The 19,273-nt window shown below is 43.1% G+C and overlaps 1 protein-coding gene across 1 annotated transcript in view; it reads right to left on the reverse strand.

Moving 5' to 3' along the window:
* Positions 1–19,273, reverse strand: part of LOC134676856 (uncharacterized) — an 81,374-nt gene that overhangs the window by 6,537 nt on the left and 55,564 nt on the right. The window contains 14 exon segments of the mRNA XM_063535237.1: positions 277–374; positions 1,153–1,297; positions 2,602–2,678; positions 4,417–4,518; positions 5,120–5,228; positions 6,416–6,538; positions 9,399–9,486; positions 10,720–10,850; positions 12,292–12,410; positions 13,761–13,877; positions 15,041–15,225; positions 15,956–16,090; positions 17,405–17,509; positions 19,131–19,260. Of these exon segments, the coding sequence (XP_063391307.1) occupies positions 277–374; positions 1,153–1,297; positions 2,602–2,678; positions 4,417–4,518; positions 5,120–5,228; positions 6,416–6,538; positions 9,399–9,486; positions 10,720–10,850; positions 12,292–12,410; positions 13,761–13,877; positions 15,041–15,225; positions 15,956–16,090; positions 17,405–17,509; positions 19,131–19,260 (1,664 nt within the window).

The raw sequence follows: 19,273 nt of genomic DNA on the forward strand, positions 1-19,273 counted from the left end.
ACCACGGACTAGCAAGCGCAGCGTAGGACGTCCACCCACAAGAAGGACGGACGACCTTGTTAAGGCCGCCGGAAGACGCTGGATGCGGGTCGCTTCCAACCGGTACGTATGGAGGTCCAAGCGGGTGGGCTATGTTCAGCAGTGGACGTATGGCTGAGATGATCTCACGATATGCCTGATCTTACTATCGGCCGCCGGCATATACATATGGGTTAAAAATACAGGGAGAGTTGACGTTTGACAACTAAACTACTTCTACGCAAATAGTATATTTACCTGAGGATTGTTGGGCATTCGATGCGTTTTCCGAGTTCTCCTTGTCCCCGGTGTTCTCGTCGACCGCCAGCGTAGCCAACGCCACCCGTACTATATTCCTGGCAAATCAAATTCACAGTTATAATTATCTGTAATAAAGTTATTACAATAGCGAAAATAATATTAATGAATGAATGAACACATTTATTTTCAGGCAACTATTGACCCATAGATAAATAATAATAGATATTAGATATCACAACACAAGTTTTCTTGAGCTTACAGCCATCTGACCTTCCAACCCAGAGGGGAAACTAGGCCCTATTGGGATTAGTCCGGTTGCCTCACGATGTTTTCCTTCACCGAAAAGCGACCGGCAAATAATATTTCGTACATAAGTTCCGAAAAAGTAATTGGTAGGAGCCGGGGTTTGAACCCGCGACCTCCGGATTGAAAGTCGCACACTCTTACCGCTAGGTCACCGGCGCGTGTTGTGTGTCCAGTAGAGTCTACTCGTATAACTCACTTGAAGTATCCGGAGGGCTTGCGGCAGTCCCCGTACTAGTATCTCGTGTGTGGCGAGCAGGAGTCGCTCCCACTGCTCGGGCGGCGCGTGTTGAGTGTCCAGTAGAGTACTCGTATAACTCACTTGAAGTATTCGGAGGGCTTGCGGCAGTCCCCGTACTAGTATCACGTGTGTGGCGAGCAGGAGTCGCTCCCACTGCTCGGGCGGCGCGTGTTGAGTGTCCAGTAGAGTACTCGTATAACTCACTTGAAGTATTCGGAGGGCTTGCGGCAGTCCCCGTACTAGTATCTCGTGTGTGGCGAGCAGGAGTCGCTCCCACTGCTCGGGCGGCGCGTGTTGTGTGTCCAGTAGGGTCTACTCGTATAACTCACTTGAAGTATTCGGAGGGCTTGCGGCAGTCGCCGTACTTGAGTATCTCGTGTGTGGCGAGCAGGAGCCGCTCCCACTGCTCGGGCGGCGCGTGCTGTGTGTCCAGTTGGCAGAGCGCCTCTAGAACCTCTTGCTCGCGGAGGCCGGCTGGAAGTAAGGATTTTTTTTAATTCACCAAATGAATAAAACGCTCTTTTCACGGCCCGATCACCTCCCATTCGCAAAAGAGCGTTTGAGGGAAAACCGATAGGACGCCGCTCGGTCGGGTCGACCTAGGTATCGATGGGCGGATGTGGACGCTGATCTGCGCGAGCTCCGCGTTGAGAACTGGCGAGAAACGGCACAGGACCGGGATCAGAGGGGAGCAGTCGTGTTGGAGGCCAAGACACACTTTGCGTCGCTGCGCCAGAGGAGTAAGTAAGTAAATGAATAAAACCGGTCAAGTGCGAGTCGGACTCGCGTTCCAAGGGTTCCGTACATAAGTCCGACTCACGCTTGACAGCACATTCCAAATGGGTTTTCCTGTCATCTATTAGGCAAAGTACTATTTTGTGTATTTTTTTCAAAATGTTAGGCCCAGTAATTTCAGAGATATAAAGGGGGGGGGGATGGTCGGACAGACAAACAAACGCATGAGTGATCCTATAAGGGTTCCGTTTTTTCCTTATGAGGTACGGAACTCTAAAAACGACGCAGGAGTCTCCATAACTGCGGTCACTTCTACGTGAGAATTTTGCGAATTTTGTTTAATAAACCGACATTTTGTGGAGGCATTTTTGCATCCAGACGGATATTGTCCTCTGCAGGTCACATTTTTTAACCGATTCTCGTGAAAATTTGTGAGCAAGTTTGGTAGTTAAATAGTATTTTTCAGTTGATTAGTTTTATAGAAAATTCTCGAAATAGCAGGCGTGTCTCACTCCGCGATTTCGTCGCTTTGCTACAGGTAGCTAAAAATACATCCGCTCGACCCCAATTTTGGGGTTTGCCATAAGCCGCGCGTGGCGCTGTCGCCACCTAGCGGCCATATCTGTCCTGATCGTAACAGACGCGTTTTGTTTGAGAGTGAGTCTTCTGTACCTAGTACTATTATTTATTCTGTGGCAATAGTTTCTTTGATATATTGGTATAAATAACTTAAGCCAGTAGGATCTATAGCAATTGTGAGTACGCTGTGATAATAATATTACATTTTTGAAGCTTGTCGCGAGGTCTACAGCTCACAGAGCCACTAGTTTATAATATCCTGTTATTTGCGTATGTACCTTGGTACACATGTAGTGCATAAAATCCATCGTATTTTCTCGGAAACGTTCGTATTTTTCATTCTACTTCAGTCAACGTCAGTACTTTTTGTACCGAGACTGGCTGAAATAGGAAGACACGTTCGTACGTTTCCGCGAAAATATGAAGGAAAATACTGTGGAAAAGTGTTCAAGTGTTGTACTTACATTTGGTTATTAGGAACCCATTCTCATCAGTCTCGTACGGTTTCATCTTGTCACGACATAAGGCTGAGTTGTAGTCCCTGGGAATGTTACCAAATAAATATTAGTAGTAGCAAAAAGAATAAATAGCATAGAGGGGTCCTGTCATAGTAAATTTTGTAGTCACAGTAAATTTACTACCATCTATCGACACACGACTAAAACTCAAAATGAAAACGTATAAAATTATCAAAAAAATGTATATATATGGATAAATGATTTTATTATTTTTATATCATTTTGATCCATGTTCATTCACTGATATCTATGTGTTAATTTTTTTAAATATGAAACGGTGTCGTCACGCCATCTAGCCGAGTATAGGCTAAAGGTGTGTGCGGCATCTATTCGAGAATGACTTTTTCTTGATTTCCGAGGCACGTGTATTCCTGACTTTACTCGTCTTATACGAAGTTACGTATGTCTTTGGTAGTAGTAAAATACGAGCACACATCATTAGTACAAAGGTGAACTTATCCCTTTCAGGGATCTCTTCCAGTTAACCCTTGAGCAATTGAGGGAGAATATTATCTTATTTATTAAAATATTTGTTTAAATTCGAACTTTAATAGCTGTCAATAGAGTTGGATATCATATCCGCTATATATGACCATATTATTTTCATCACACTTGCTCGAAAAAGATCTTATTTCATGCAGGTGTACTGAAGGACAAAGGCCTATATTGTTCCCGCGGGAGTTATAGATTCTGAAAAAAAAAGCTATAACTCACGAGTGAGTTATGGCTTTTTTTTAATTATGTCACTATTTCATACGAAAAAAGTCGTTTTAAATGAGTTTTACATTGAAAATACTGACGTTTATTAATTATTTTGTATGTGTATGTTTAAAACATTTAATTTGATTAATTTAATAGCCGTTTAAATTATTTTTTACACAATTTTCGATTATGGCTGAATCCGAGTGGGTCTGTGCCTTCGAATCCAAACCTGCCAAAACAAGACAATATGGCGGACGAATGTTTGAAATGTCACCGTATTTAAGAATGAATCACTTAAAATTTAGTTTTTTCTGGGCAAGTGTGATGAAAAACATTGTATGTAACTCCGGGGGTAAGCATATTGTAAACTCGAGTCTTTAACTCCCGACAGCCGCACGGCTGTCGGGAGTTATAGACCTCGCTTGCAAAATCTCGCATACCCCCCTCGTTGCACAATGTACTATTGTATGCTATGGTATAAAAAATGGGGTAGTATGCAACTGAGTGGTGCTGCTCTTGGGGTTAGTATTTGGTGGTTGGTTGCTGTAACTTGATGTTATATATAAATTATTTATATTTAAATTTAAAATAAATTATTTTACACCATGCATGAAATAAAGCGCCAGATAATTATTAGAAAAACACAGATAGGTGTTATTTTTAAACACTAGTTCAATTTAATAAATCGGATAGAAATATAAAAAGTAGGTGAGTTGACAGTGACGTCACGATGTAATGTTTCTTATAAATTCCATATTAGCAAATCGTTTTGACAGTTCTAAAAAAGTAATTGATTTAACTAGTCGGAAAATACCCTATTAATTATAAAACAAAGAATGTAATTATTATAAATGAAACATGTGGCCATGAGTAAGCCCATTCATTAAAAAAAAACAAGGGGAGAGCTACGATCGAACACACATTTTATTCCAGTAACGGTAAGACGGAAGTGACATACATACATGTCATAGATAACTATATGTAATACCAACATACACGGTTTTGATGTTACCATACAGAAATATACTTATCCTAACAGTAATATAGAGATAGTGTTACCCGTGCGGGTGGTGGTCGTGGCGGTGGTGCGGCACGGGCGAGGACTCCTTGGTGCTGGGCGCCTCCTCCGAGCTGTCCGCCGACGCCGCCCTGGCCACCTCGCTGCCACAACATATATTAGTGTTTCACTCATTTTAGATACCATCTTCTGTCGCTGATTGTACTGGGTTTTGGCTGCGTACAGTCTGTTAGCTTTGACTTTTGGCCCACAAAAAGGAAATACTTCAAAAAAGTAACACAGTGATGAACACAGCTATTTGTTCCTGAATCATGTGTTTTCTATGTATTTAAGTATTTGTACATTATAAAGGGTGTTACTGTCCATGGGGCTTTAAATCCAGGGCTCGATTCTACTTGCTAAACGGAGGTACTTTTATTATGACACCAACCCCGAAAACCCGATTTTTTTTTACTTTTTCATACATATTGGCTGATCAGATGTCGACGTTTTCTATGGAAAAGCCAAAAATGTTTCCCCGATTTTAGGGTTGGTCCCATAGTAAAAGTAGCTCAGTTAAGATAGTAAAATCAAGCCCTGGAATTAAAGCCCCATGGTCAGACACATACTGTATATATCGTTGTCTGAGTACCCACAACACAAGCGTTCTTGAGCTTGCGGTGGGACTTAGTCAATTTGTGTAAGAATGTGCTTATAATATTTATTTATTATTTGTTTACATTATTAAGGCATTTTCATACTTACGCATTATAATGTCCGTTGGGTACCCCGTTGACCCCCTTATTGGATAGTGTCACATCCGACATCTGACTGATCCCGGAGTCTTTGCTCGACATGTGGTTACCGCACTCCGCTGTAACAAATGCAGATAATTAGAATCAAGATATGAGTAAAAAACCGGGCAAGTGCGAGTCGGACTCGCGGACGAAGGGTTCCGTACCATAATGCAAAAAAAGGCAAAAAAAAAGGTCATCCATCCAAGTACTGACCTACTGACCCCGCCCGACGTTGCTTAACTTCGGTCAAAAATCACGTTTGTTGTATGGGAGCCTTATTTAAATCTTTATTTTATTCTGTTTTTAGTATTTGTTGTTATAGCGGCAACAGAAATACATCATGTGTGAAAATTTCAACTGTCTAGCTATCGCGGTTCGTGAGATACAGCCTGGTGACAGACGGACGGACGAACGGACAGCGGAGTCTTAGTAATAAGGTCCCTTTTTAGCCATTGGGTACGGAACCCTAAAAATGGCCCCTATTATGTGTGCCATTATTATATTAAAATATCTGGGAGACCGAGTTTTGCTCGGGAAATATATAATAACTCATAAATGTGCGTTTTGCCAGAGATAAGACCTAGCTAGATCGATTTATCGCCCCTGAAACCCCCCCCCCCCCCCCCAGCAAATTTCATCGAAATCGTTAGAGCCGTTTCCGACATCTCCGAAATATATATATATATAAAGAGTAGATAGATGTGCCATTAATTAATTAACAATGGGGTTGGCAACTCGGAGCGGCCAAGGTGTTCACAATATCTGAACAAGCGCTCTAACGCCTTGACAATAGAGGCGTGTTCAGATATTTGTGAGCGCCTTGGCCGCTCCGATATATCTGATGGCGACTCGCTGGCTGGCGACGGCTCCGATATAACACATAATTAGAATTAAAATAAGAGTAAAAATGTCACCTATGAATACAACTTTGAATAGTGTTTTAATGAAGGCTCGGAACCGGTTTATAAAAACCGGACAAGGGCGAGTTGGACTCGCCCACCGAGGGTTCCGCACTTTTTAGTATTTGTTGTAAAAGCGGCAACCGAAATATATCATCAACTGTCTAGCTATCATGGTTCATGAGATACAGCTTGATGACAGGCAGACGGACTCATATGGTAGGTATTTTTTCTTAGTTTCATTCACTGTAGAAAAATACACGTGAGGTTTCCTTATACCCCCCCTCCCCCAACGTGATCTGTCATGATTTTTTCGTGACCCCACCCCACCTCTAATCTCGCGTGATTTGTGCACGAGCCCTTACCGTTAGCGTGCTGCGCGGTGTATGTATGTATCTCGGTGGTGGTCCGCCTAATACGTGAATGCACGTCGTCTGTGCCCGAGTTCGGGGTCGCCGAGGAAGTCCTCAACGGAGAGTCGCTGCCGGCTGCACAAATAAATCACTTTAAAGACGGCGTAGTAAGGATTAGAAGGAAACAAAAGATATGACGCGCCACGCGAAATTTGCGACGGAAAATCTGATCTGAAGTACTCTATAAATAAAATTCTGTTTAAAATTTTGCTTGTCAGATCCGTCGGCTATATCACTATACCTTATGCATCGTTATTTGACATCTGTCACTCACAACAACAATACAACGTAAAATGTCTTGCACATCGAAATCACAAAAGAAAACAATTGCACTGCGAACGTTTACGTTCTACGTTTTTTAATTTTAGGGTTGGCCGGACACCACCGTTATGAATCAGTTGTCGTCTAAGTAAATAGATATGAATTTTTCTTTTTTCTTTTAATAAAAATAAGGAAAAGGTGGATAATTAACTGTAAATATGGATATATTTATCGTCATTTAACAGACAACAAATTTGACACAGAAATAACATAAATAAACTTTAAAATAGATTCCCAGTTCGTTTCGATTTTGACGATGGGTGCGACCTACTCGGTCGGTGTATTAAATGCATTTACCTTACGGGAAAACCATATAATTCTAGCTTTATTTCAATCTCAAATAAAAATCATTATACGTCACAATTCAATACCTCAGTCTAGGTGCCATCCAATCGCTTGCTGTGACAATCGATTTGGGTTAGTTACATCTCTATATACGTCAGTCATAATGTGTCAAATAACGCAAATAATAATGCACAAGGTATAGCTACTTTATACTGAAATTATAGGTACTGTTATGGTATGCAGGGTATCGATATTACAATAGAAAATAAATGAAAATTAGACATGTTTTCCTCATTTTTTTTCTTTAAGCAATGAAGCTATTAATATATGTAACTGGATCTGGCATGAGGGTTGGGGGAAAATAACCGAACGGGACAGTCTTATGTATATTTCAATAGGAGTAGCAGCGAAAGCGCTATTAGGCACTTGTCCCACCAAGAGCGAGTAAGCGATTAACTATCGGCGATTTTCTCACCCAAGAAACGAACAAAAGATTAGGATCCTGTGTTAGTAAAAGAGACACATATATTAATAGTTCATCGCTGGCTGTTCACACTGCCGACGAGAACACTCGCTCTACTAGTTTGTCGCCGCGATAAGATAAAACTAGCTCAGCGGTACTCGCTCGGCGATGCTCGCTTCGTAGTTAGAACTCAAGCTGCGAGACCAATCAGTCTGCGTGTTCGGCTACGCTGCACCGCCCGAGCGAGAGACGCGAGTAATAGCCCGTCGCACTCGAACACTCGCCTATAGCCGAGCGACAAAACTATTGGAGCTAACACTCGCTTCTCGCGGCTCGCCCACTCGTTTCTAGTTTATCGTTCTATTCGCTTATCGCTCATCGTCGGTGGTGGGACAAGTGCCTTATTGTTTGTCCTTGTCACAGTCTCATATTTTTTTATTCTCCATCGTAAATTTAGTATGTATTATAGTGGGCAACAAATAAATTCGACCAATCATAGTGTTGCATTGCGTATGCTTGTCCGTCACGAAGTCACGCGTATACCACTTCTATAGGATCCTACCTTCTATCAGGGATGTTGCGAATATTCGCATCCGCATCCGCGGAACATCCGCATTATTTTCAACATCCGCATCTGCATCCGCATCCGCATAAAATCGATGCGGAGCGTGCGCATGATGCGGATGTCGACCAAGTCGGTAACAGGAACGTATTAGCGGCGGCGCCGGCGGCGTAAGTGGTAGGTAATTTCTTCATTATATATAACGATCGTCTAGATCCCGAAAAGTCGGCCAAGTTACTGTTTATTAAATAAAACGCACCTATATTCTTGCTTAAATACTAAACCTGTCGTTTTTTTTAAAATAAAAAATGCTAAAAAAGTAATATTTGACGTTTTTTAAGTACCAAATCTTGACATCCGCATCCGCATCCGCGGATGTTAGGCTTTAAATATCCGCATCCGCGTCCGCGGATGTCAAAAAATCTGCATCCGCAACATCCCTGCCTTCTATGGTTAACCTTTTAAGATTGTGATTCGAGCCTGTTCTCGCAAATATAGTCTAGTTTTCGTCTGAAGTTTTTATGGCATTTAAAAACTGTATCTTTTGGCCTAAAATAATAATAATAATAATTTAGCCTATATACGTTCCACTGCTGGGCACAGGCCTCCTCTCAATCACGAGAGGGTGCGGGCTATAGTCCCCACGCTAGCCCAATGCGGATTGGGGACTTCACATACACCTTTGCATTTCTTCGCGGATGTATGCAGGTTTCCTCACGATGTTTTCCTTCACCGAAAAGCTAGTGGTGAATATCAAATGATATTTCGTACATACTTTTAAGGTCTGTGCACACCGGCTGCGTGTGGTGACGTGCGCGTGTGCGTGCGCTAAAATGTTGGAGCCGCACACGCACACGTCACGCAAGCGGTGTGCCGTCTCTCATAAGGATCTGTATACTACAATGCCCCACGCACACGTGCACGTCACGCACACGCAGCCGGTGTGCACAGACCTTAAAAGTCGGGCGTCATATCCACTCGGCCTAAAACGTCAAAACACTTACTGCTAGAGGTCCTCCTGACAGGTTCTAATAATTAACTGGTGCTTTATTTCGTGTACGGTTTGGCTTTGGTTTGGTTGAAATAATTTATTTTAAGTACAGTCGCCATCAGATATATCGGAGCGGCCAAGGCGCTCACAAATATCTGAACGCGCCTCTATTGTCAGGGCGTCAGAGTGCTTGTTCAGATATTGTGAACACCTTGGCCGTTCCGATATATCTGATGGCGACTGTACAGGAAACATCCCTATTGTATTCAATTGAGTGTGGTGGTTTTTGTCAGGAAATGTTAAATATACTCACTGCTAGAGGTTCTCCTGACGTGTTGTTGCAATACTCCGTTGACTAGAGCTTGTGTGTCGGGTGACAGCTCGCTCATCAGTGCCGTGAACTGAAAGTGAACAATATTTCAAATAATCTAGTTCACCAAAAGCTTTAAGCACATACGAGAGGTCGAACCAAATAAGCCTCATTTAGACGGTGCGTGTTGAGTTTACAACAATTCAGCCGCCCGATCAAATACCGCAATGTAATGAAATTCGCGTGCGAGTTCCCGCACCGTCTATGTTATGTTATGGTATGGAGCCTATAGATTGTAAGAGTGAAATGTAGACTTGACTTTCACTTGTATCAATGTGGAGGATAATAGGTATAGTTCGTAGGTTCCTGCCACGTGTCACAGCCACCTGCATAAAAAGTACAGTACTTCGGTTACTGAGTGCCGGCGAGTCGACCGCTACAGATCCAGTCTAAAATGTGTCCTCGAGATGCGTAACAAAGGCGCGTTATCGAAGACCTACACTGGTTTTTTGAGCGTTGGACTAGCCCGCGCTCAGGTGGCAAATAGAATAATTATGACCCTTTTTCGCAGGTAAGTAGCACGTGCGGTTTTACTTAACAGTAGACAATGGGATTAGCCGCCGGGCTCTGTTACAAAGCTACGAACTATAGTTTCGATTGAGGCTAAAATCAGGCGGCGGGAATTAGGAGATTTCTAATATGTCCCCCGCGAAAAAAAATTGCGAAGGTCTAGCCTCGGTCCTCTGTAGTTCGTTTTTTAGCATTAGAAAGAAGGTAAGCGATCTTGACAAGTCTTTTTATGAAATCACCATTGACAAATAAGTCACAGCAAATATGTTAGAATTATAAATCATATACGATCTTTTACATTCTTTTGCTTTCGAATAAAAAGCGAATTTCAATTTTTATTTTATAAAAAGACGAGTCAAGATTGTTTACCTTCTTTCTAATGCTAAAAAAACGAACTATAAAGGAAATAAATAACTAGCTTAAATCTAAAATAGGCTCCAGAGGCATTCTACCAAGGATGCTGGCGGCATTTCCTCGCTGCATCGCAATGCTGATGCGATGTGCGAGGTAGCCGCCAGCTCTTCGGTCACCAGTTACGTAAATCAGACGTTTAACCTTTTCGACGCCGTGTCAAACACAAAAGTTGTCACTCGGACGCCACCGCACCGAAGTGGCAAAACTGAAATTAAACTTTATGCACGTAGGTCCATGTCGCTCTGTGTTCTGTGACCGAATAATCGATCTTTGGCGTTGAACCTGCGGTGCGGATATAACGGTCATCGGCTTCCAAAAGGTTAAGAATGCAAATAGTTACCGGCACAGGGTTACAGTCGTAGAGAGCGGCTAGAGCGCGGCGCGCGGTGAGGCGCACGTCGGCGGCGCGCGGGTCCTGCGCGTGCGCCGCCACCCGGCCCAGCGCGCGCCCCGCCACGCCACCGGCGCCATCTGCTCAGAAAACATAGTGTTTAGGCAACTAATTGAAATAACTAGAACGAAACACATCAACAAGTTTTTTATTTGTAAAATAAAACTTGTTCACGTCTTTTGTTCTCTTATTTAGTTTTGTGCTCTTGACCGCGGTGGCACGTGATTGGTCATTATAGTTAATTAAAATGTTTTATAATGAAGTCATTAAAGTTGAGTCTAAATTCAAAGTACTTACCTATCTATTGAATACTTAATCCCCTCTGATAAAAAGTGCAGGGCTATTGTTTCAGTAATTTGAAGTGTTACACGATGACTATTATAGTTTCCTAAATAGTTGTTTAATGAATATGACGGCGCGCTGTCGAATATTGCGTCCGCATTTATTCCTAACTTTAGATTACTTGCGAATGTTTGTTATTTAGTTGTTTGTTTCCATTAATTGAACGTAAAATTATAGTGAATGATAGTAGTTGTCTAACTATGTTTGTTATGATTGGTTAAACGTTAAAATATTTATTGTTGTTATTAAAATGTGAGGTATCTTTGAAATTGTGTTGACATTGACAGTTATAAAAATATTGAAGGTAGTATTAAAATAGGAGCGGGTTTCCCCCGAATAGGGTAGCAAGATAGCGCCGACCGGTCGGCAGTTGTCATTCTGTTGACAGCTGCGCGCGGTGGTGCACGTATTCTAACCTATTGGCTCCTAATCCAATTATATTGTATCAATCACATGTTATTTTGATCTAAAGCGAATTTAAATAAAATCAGTGATCTGTAAACGTGTAGTACGTGCTTTTATTTCCGCGTTTTCACCTCTATGGGTGATAAAAACCGGGCAAGTGCGAGTCGGACTCGCGCACGAAGGGTTCCGTACCATAATGCAAAGAAAAAACGGAAAAAAATGCAAAAAGAAAACGGTCACCCATCCAAGTACTGACCACGCCCGACGTTGCCTAACTTTGATCAAAAATCACGTTTGCTGTATGGGAGCCCCACTTAAATCTTTATTTTATTCTGTTTTTAGTATTTGTTGTTATAGCGGCAACAGAAATACATCATCTGTGAAAGTTTCAACTGTCTAGCTATCACGGTTCGTGAGATACAGCCTGGTGACAGACGGACGGACGGACAGCGAAGTCTTAGTAATAGGGTCCCGTTTTACCCTTTGGGTACGGAACCCTAAAAATGAGAGTGATGATGCCAACACTCGTGATGTGTTAACCAGCAATGACAAGCGTTCAGCGGAGCCTCCTGATGCTTCGTCAAATATATGTTTTCCTGGCACATTTCTAATTGGTTTTCCTGTCATCTAGATAAAAGAGGAGGGGGGGATGGTCAGACAAACAGACAGACGCACGAGTGATCCTATAAGGGTTCTGTGTTTTCGTTTTGAGGTACGGAACCCTAATATGCCATTATAATTTAAACGAAGCCTTTAAGTAAAAAAATATGTTACCTTGCAAAGCCTGTGCGCAAGCGTTGGGCGTGCAGTAGTCGTGTGCTAGAGACGCCAGGAACCGCAGCGCCGCCGCCTTCGTCTTGGCCGTCGGGGCCGTAGCGCCGTCCGCCAGAAACCTACGCAAATTACACTCTTATTACTTCAAATCTAGAAGAATACGAATCACTTCACAAAATATCGTTAGGGGTCATCCATTAATTACATCACACGTTTAGGGGGAGGGAGGGGGGTCAAGAAAATGTGACATATTGTGACATGGGGGAGGGGGGATGCAAACTTTGTGACGTCACTTTAACTTCACCAGTAACCGAAAATTTATTTAAATTATTTTATTCGCTTTACATTTCAATAACAAGTTTTTAAAACGACAATCGTTTTTATTTCGTTTAATTTTCTTTCCTAAGCAGTTTTGGGTTATAAAATTACTAATATTTATATCGTTAATAATATTTTGATAAAATATTTATAATACTTAGGTACTTACTTAATTCGATTTGGCGATTTCGAAGAAAAAATGTGACGTCACACTAGGGGGGAGGGGTTTGCCAAATGTGACCAAGTGTGACAAGGAGGGGGGAGGGGTCAAAAAACCTAGAAATTCGTGTGACGTAATTAATGGATGACCCCTTACGAGCGGCTTATAAATGGCTAAATCGAGCTAAAAAGACTACAACGCATTGGCACAGAATAAATGATAGTACTAGGTACAGAAGACTCACTCTCTAACAAAACGCGTCCGTTACGATCAGTACAGATATGGCCGCTAGGTGGCGACAGCGCCACGCGCGGCTTATGGCTAGCCACCAAAATTGGTGTGGAACGGATGTACTTTTAGCTACCTGTAGCAAAGCGACGAAATCGCGGAGTGAGCCACGCCTAGCATTGGTGACCTACCGCGCCTTGTGCCTTCGAATTTTCCTTGCGCTACAAGTCGTTCCACACAGATGTATCAGGACGTGTAATATGTTCAAGAAAAGTGAGAATACGACACTGGATGATGCAGGAAAGACGCTGTTTAATACCAAGTTCCCGGAGAATTGAGACGTTGGTTCGGAACTATGTCCAGGTTATGCCAAGCATTTTTCTCCAGCACCACATTTCTAAAGCGTCGATCTTCTTTTTCTCGCTTTCCATTAGAGTCCAAGTCTCAGCACCATAAAGAAAAATGGGAAACACTAACCCCTAAAGCCAAATTGCACCATCCCACTAACCCGGGATTATGCAGTTAAACCGTTAACTCAATGTCAAATTGTGCCGGAAACCATGGTATCTCCAGGTTTAAGGCCCACTTGCACCATTCCACTAACTCGGGGTTAACAGTTAAACCTGGAGTTACCATGGTTACCAGTACAATTTGACACTGGGTTAACAGTTTAACCGTTTAACCCCGGGTTAGTGGGATGGTGCAAGAGGCCCTAAGAAGGGGAAAATGGGGTTGAAATTTTCTAACAACGCTGAAAATATACCTGAATATGTTATGCAGCTGCAGCTCGGGCGGGAAGCACTCGTGTATGACGTCCAGTGTCTTCATGATCTTGCTTTGCACGGAGCCTAGAATGTCCGTGCCTAGCTTCATTAGTAACCTGCAAACAAAATTAAATTATAATCATATCAATATGAATTTCAAGAAAATTATTCTTAACAAAAATAAAATTACGCGATTATGAAGTGACGATACATTACAAAGTGATTATCTCCGCTTAAATGAATGAATCAACAGACGTAGTTACGCAAAAATGTTCCGTAATACAATATATATTTTAATTCGTTTGTGGTGAGCGTTCCGACTGATCATCTAGCGACCTTCACCAAGGAGGAGTTTTGGCCGAAGGGTGTCAAGTTTCGGCGGTTACGTGGCTGGCTTCCTGACACTGCGGGGTTGCGTAATGCGTCGCGGCCATAATGTGATTTGTAGTGTTTAGTTTTAAAATATCTTTTTATAATATGTATGCTAGTTTTAAGGTATTTATGTATGGGCCACTAGTTGCCTGAAATAAAGATTTTCATTCTTTCATTCATTTCATTCAATATTCTTTCATGGAAATGAATATTTGTTATTTTTGACATGTTCATATTTTAATGACAGGCGCTTGTTGTAATAACTTTTGTACGTAACTCGGCACCGGTTGCACAGAACCGTCTGTCAACGTCAAGTTTTCGTCATTTTTTTTTACACAACTGAACACTTTGGTGTGCTCCACAAACATCTTGTTGAGGAGTTCCATACCTGAAGAGCAGCTGGTACAGCCAGTCCTTCAGCTGCTGCCAGTGGGCTAGGAGCAGTTCACAGACGGCATCCAGGAGTAGGCTGAACACTTTGGTGTGCTCCACAAACATCTTGTTGAGGAGTTCCATACCTGAAGAGCAGCTGGTACAGCCAGTCCTTCAACTGCTGCCAGTGGACTAGGAGCAGTTCACAGACGGCATCCAGGAGTAGGCTGAACACTTTAGTGTGGGCGTCCACGAACATCTTGTTGAGGAGTTCCATACCTGAAGAGCAGCTGGTACAGCCAGTCCTTCAGCTGCTGCCAGTGCACCAGGAGCAGTTCACAGACGGCGTCCAGGAGTAGGCTGAACACCTTGGTGCTCCACAAACATCTTGTTGAGGAGTTCCATACCTGAAGAGCAGCTGGTACAGCCAGTCCTTCAGCTGCTGCCAGTGCACCAGGAGCAGTTCACAGACGGCGTCCAGGAGTAGGCTGAACACCTTGGTGCTCCACAAACATCTTGTTGAGGAGTTCCATACCTGAAGAGCAGCTGGTACAGCCAGTCCTTCAGCTGCTGCCAGTGGACCAGGAGCAGTTCACAGACGGCGTCCAGGAGTAGGCTGAACACCTTGGTGTGGGCGTCCACGAACATCTTGTTGAGGAGTTCCGTCAGGCGACGGAGCTGCGAGTCGGTGAGGAGGCGACCGGAGTTTAGGTAGTTGGCCTGAGGAGGAAAAGGTTATTAGTAAAAACTGTCAGCATGGAAAAATCACTGGGGTGATGTTGCAGACGCTATATTTAACAATGAGGTTATTTGTTCAATATCAACCTTTTTGCGTTCGGATAAGGTTCACAATGACGCGCCGCACACTATGTGTGTGAAATTCAAAGAGTTACGCATTGTGAAACTCCTCCAGGCTAACAAATTGGATTAAAATGTATGAGAAAAATATGACTGCAAAACCTGACGGGATGGTGAAGCGAGTGGAATTGTAATTTGCGCTAAAAGGAAAGAACGATTAAACCGAAATCACAAGGAAGATTAAAAAAGGTACAAAATGATCTACAATGTAGATGGTGGAAAAGTGGAAAAATTACTGTCTTGGGTGAGACTTGAATTCACGGCCTCTGGTAACTGGTGAATTTTCAATATGACTTGGAACTCCGGTGGCCGTTTAAGAAGTGTAACACTGTTTCGGTAGATGTCGCTAGGGTCCCCTTGATCCATAATATGAATGGTGGAAAGATTTGCTGGCTATGGATGAGGTCTCGGTGGCTCAGATGGCAGAGCGTTGGAGTATCGATCCAGAGGCTGTGAGTTGAAGTATCACCCAAGACAGTAATTTTTCCACTTTTAAATTGATTCTAAGTTTAATAGCACCGTTCTCAGACCTTTCTGCTAGTTAAAGATTAAAACGTTCATGGTTAAAAGCCAGAAATAGTCGTTGTCTTACCAAGTGTGTCAGGCCATCCTTGCGTTCGGTCCAGTGCGTGCTCGCGCAGAGCGCGATGATGTCGTCCGGCGGCGGCGGCGGCGGCGGCGAGCCCTCCCAGCCGAGGCGCGACGCCGAGCCCGACCACGAGACGCTCTGCAACAAAACATTGCCATATAGGCTACCCATAGAGGTACAATAATATAGAGAAGACACGGGGGAGGCGCCAAATGACCGAACGAGATACACTTATAGAACTTTCAGTAGGAGTAGCAGAGAAAGCGGTACTATTGCTTGTCCTTGTTACAGTCTCACTTTTTGTTTGTTCCCCACCTTTTTGTTAGTATGGGCTATGGTGAGCAACAAATAAGGGCCCCCCCACATCTGGCGTCTTTCGAGCGTCGGCGTCTACAATTCTATGGCCGACGTCGACGCAACGTCGACGCAGCGTCGACGCAACTGCGCAGCGACGTCATTTTCCATAGCGCTGGACCGACGCCGACAGACGCCGACGCTCGAAAGACGCCAGATGTGGGGGGGGGGGGCTATAGGCTACCCCATTAACCCTTGAGCCGATGAATAAGACCGGCGCAAGACTTGTCGTTATGAAGATCCCTGGAAGAGGCCTATGCGGTTAACGTGATTACAAATTCTACAATGAATGCAAACGAGAAGCAAGACCTGCCGGCGTCCATAGGCTACGAAGACTGCTTACCATCAGATGGCCCGTATGCTTATTTGCCACTGGTGTAGTATAAAAACCGGACAAGTGCGAGTCGGACTCGCCCACCGAGGGTTCCGTACTGTTTAGTATTTGTTGCTATAGCGGCAACAGAAAATACATCATCTGTGAAAATTTCAACTGTTTAGCTATCACGGTTCGTGAGATACAGCCTGGTGACAGACAGACGGATAGACGGACAGTGGAGTCTTAGTAATAAAGTATAGGTGTAAAGTACTGTATTTACCTCAGTCAATCATACGGTATAATGTATTTCCAACGGTTCGCCAACACAAACATCACTCGGTACGACCGACTCTGTCCGCAGTCTGACATCGACTGCCCTAACTGTCAGTGACGTCACCATGACGTAAGCGCTCGAGACGTCTATACACTACAATAGGTATTTACTATTTACCTTTTGGGTACGGAACTCTAAGGGCTCAATTAGACGGCGCGCGATGCATGCTATATGCTAGTGATGCTACATTAGTTACATATTGGTCCGTAGTAGTTACGGTTTGGTGGTTTGGGCACTGGTCCCGCCGCGGTGATATTTATAGCTCACCGCTGGGCGAGTAACTATAAATATCGCCGTGTCTCTTTTATTTACACGGGAGTGCTTATCTTTTGTTCGTGTTTATAGCCGATAGCTCATAGCCTACTAGCTCGCGGTGGGACCAGTGCCTTGATCAAATAACGCAATGCACCGTCTAAATGAGCCTTTAAACCAAGTATGGATAACTTACATCATGCCTCCTGTATGAATCCAAGCTCCGCTCCGAGCAGACGCTGGAAGCTTCAGAGTCGTCGTCACGCCGACCGCTGTCGTACGCTGAACTGTCCTCTGGACTCTGTAGAAACAAGAAACATTAATACCTACTATCAACTAACCCCCCTATTAATATTGTCTTCGGTTACCGCGATAGTTACTCATGAAATAAAACTATTGAAACGGATTATATCGCGTATATTGAATACATACTACATCCCAACGTTTCGAACCCTTTACAGCGATATAATCCGTTTCAATACTACATCCCGACGTTTCGAACCCTTTACAGCGATATAATCCGTTTCAATACTACATTCGACGTTTCGAACCCTTTACAGCGATATAATCCGTTTCAATACTACATCCCAACGTTTCGAACCCTTTACAGCGATATAATCCGTTTCAATACTACATCCCGACGCTTCGAACCCTTTACAGCGATATAATCCGTTTCAATACTACATCCCGACGTTTCGAACCCTTTACAGCGATATAATCCGTTTCAATACTACATCCCGACGTTTCGAACCCTTTACAGCGATATAATCCGTTTCAATACTACATCCCGACGTTTCGAACCCTTTACAGCGATATAATCCGTTTCAATACTACATCCCGACGTTCCGAACCCTTTACAGCGATATAATCCGTTTCAATACTACATCCCGACGTTCCGAACCCTTTACAGCGATATAATCCGTTTCAATACTACATCCCGACGTTTCGAACCCTTTACAGCGATATAATCCGTTTCAATACTACATCCCGACGTTTCGAACCCTTTACAGCGATATAATCCGTTTCAATACTACATCCCGACGTTCCGAACCCTTTACAGCGATATAATCCGTTTCAATACTACACCCCGACGTTTCGAACCCTTTACAGCGATATAATCCGTTTCAATACTACATCCCAACGTTTCGAACCCTTTACAGCGATATAATCCGTTTCAATACTACATCCCGACGTTCCGAACCCTTTACAGCGATATAATCCGTTTCAATACTACACCCCGACGTTTCGAACCCTTTACAGCGATATAATCCGTTTCAATAGTTTTATTTCATGACCCCCTTATTCATAGAACTTTACGGGCATGATTTAGTTAAACTATGTTTTATCCCTTTCTTGCAAATACATATCAAAATGACAGATGAAGACAAACGATTACAGCTAATTGAGCTTTGTAACGCGTTTATGAATAAGGGGATTATTTATTTTATTTATTTATTTAAACTTTATTGCACGATAACAAAATGTACAAATGGCGGACTTAATGCCTTAAGGCATTCTCTACCAGTCAACCATTGGGTCAATCCGAAAACTTGTACTTAGTGCAGGATTGTAGACAGCGAGAAGAATTATGAATCACAAATCAGGTTATTCTAAACAATATTCTAATTATAAACTACACATATAAAGATAATAGCAATAGACACCTACATATATACAAACATGCATACATACATACATATATAAATAAATATGTTATATTCTGTTATGTACCCAAGAATATAAGTAAAATGCGGATCATTTATCTTTAAGCGATTATGTATTGTACACTAGCATTCAGAATTATTGTAGATTTTAAAGAGCAAAATGACATATTTACGGGCAAGGGCCGACAATGAATCCCTCACTACGCTCGGGATTCAAGTGCTAATTATAACTCGGTAACGTCACATCATTATACTCACCCTCAGTACTCCCTCCGCGTCCCTGGTCTGCTGCAGGAGCCGCAGCGTGGCGGACGGAGCGCGGGTGGTGCGCTCCACGGACTCGCGCCTGCGCATGGCCGACCCCACCACGCTGTTGGAGCGAGCCGTTCTGTGACGTCACA

Source organism: Cydia fagiglandana, chromosome 25 (genome assembly GCF_963556715.1).
Source record: "Cydia fagiglandana chromosome 25, ilCydFagi1.1, whole genome shotgun sequence".
Lineage (NCBI taxonomy): Eukaryota > Metazoa > Arthropoda > Insecta > Lepidoptera > Tortricidae > Cydia > Cydia fagiglandana.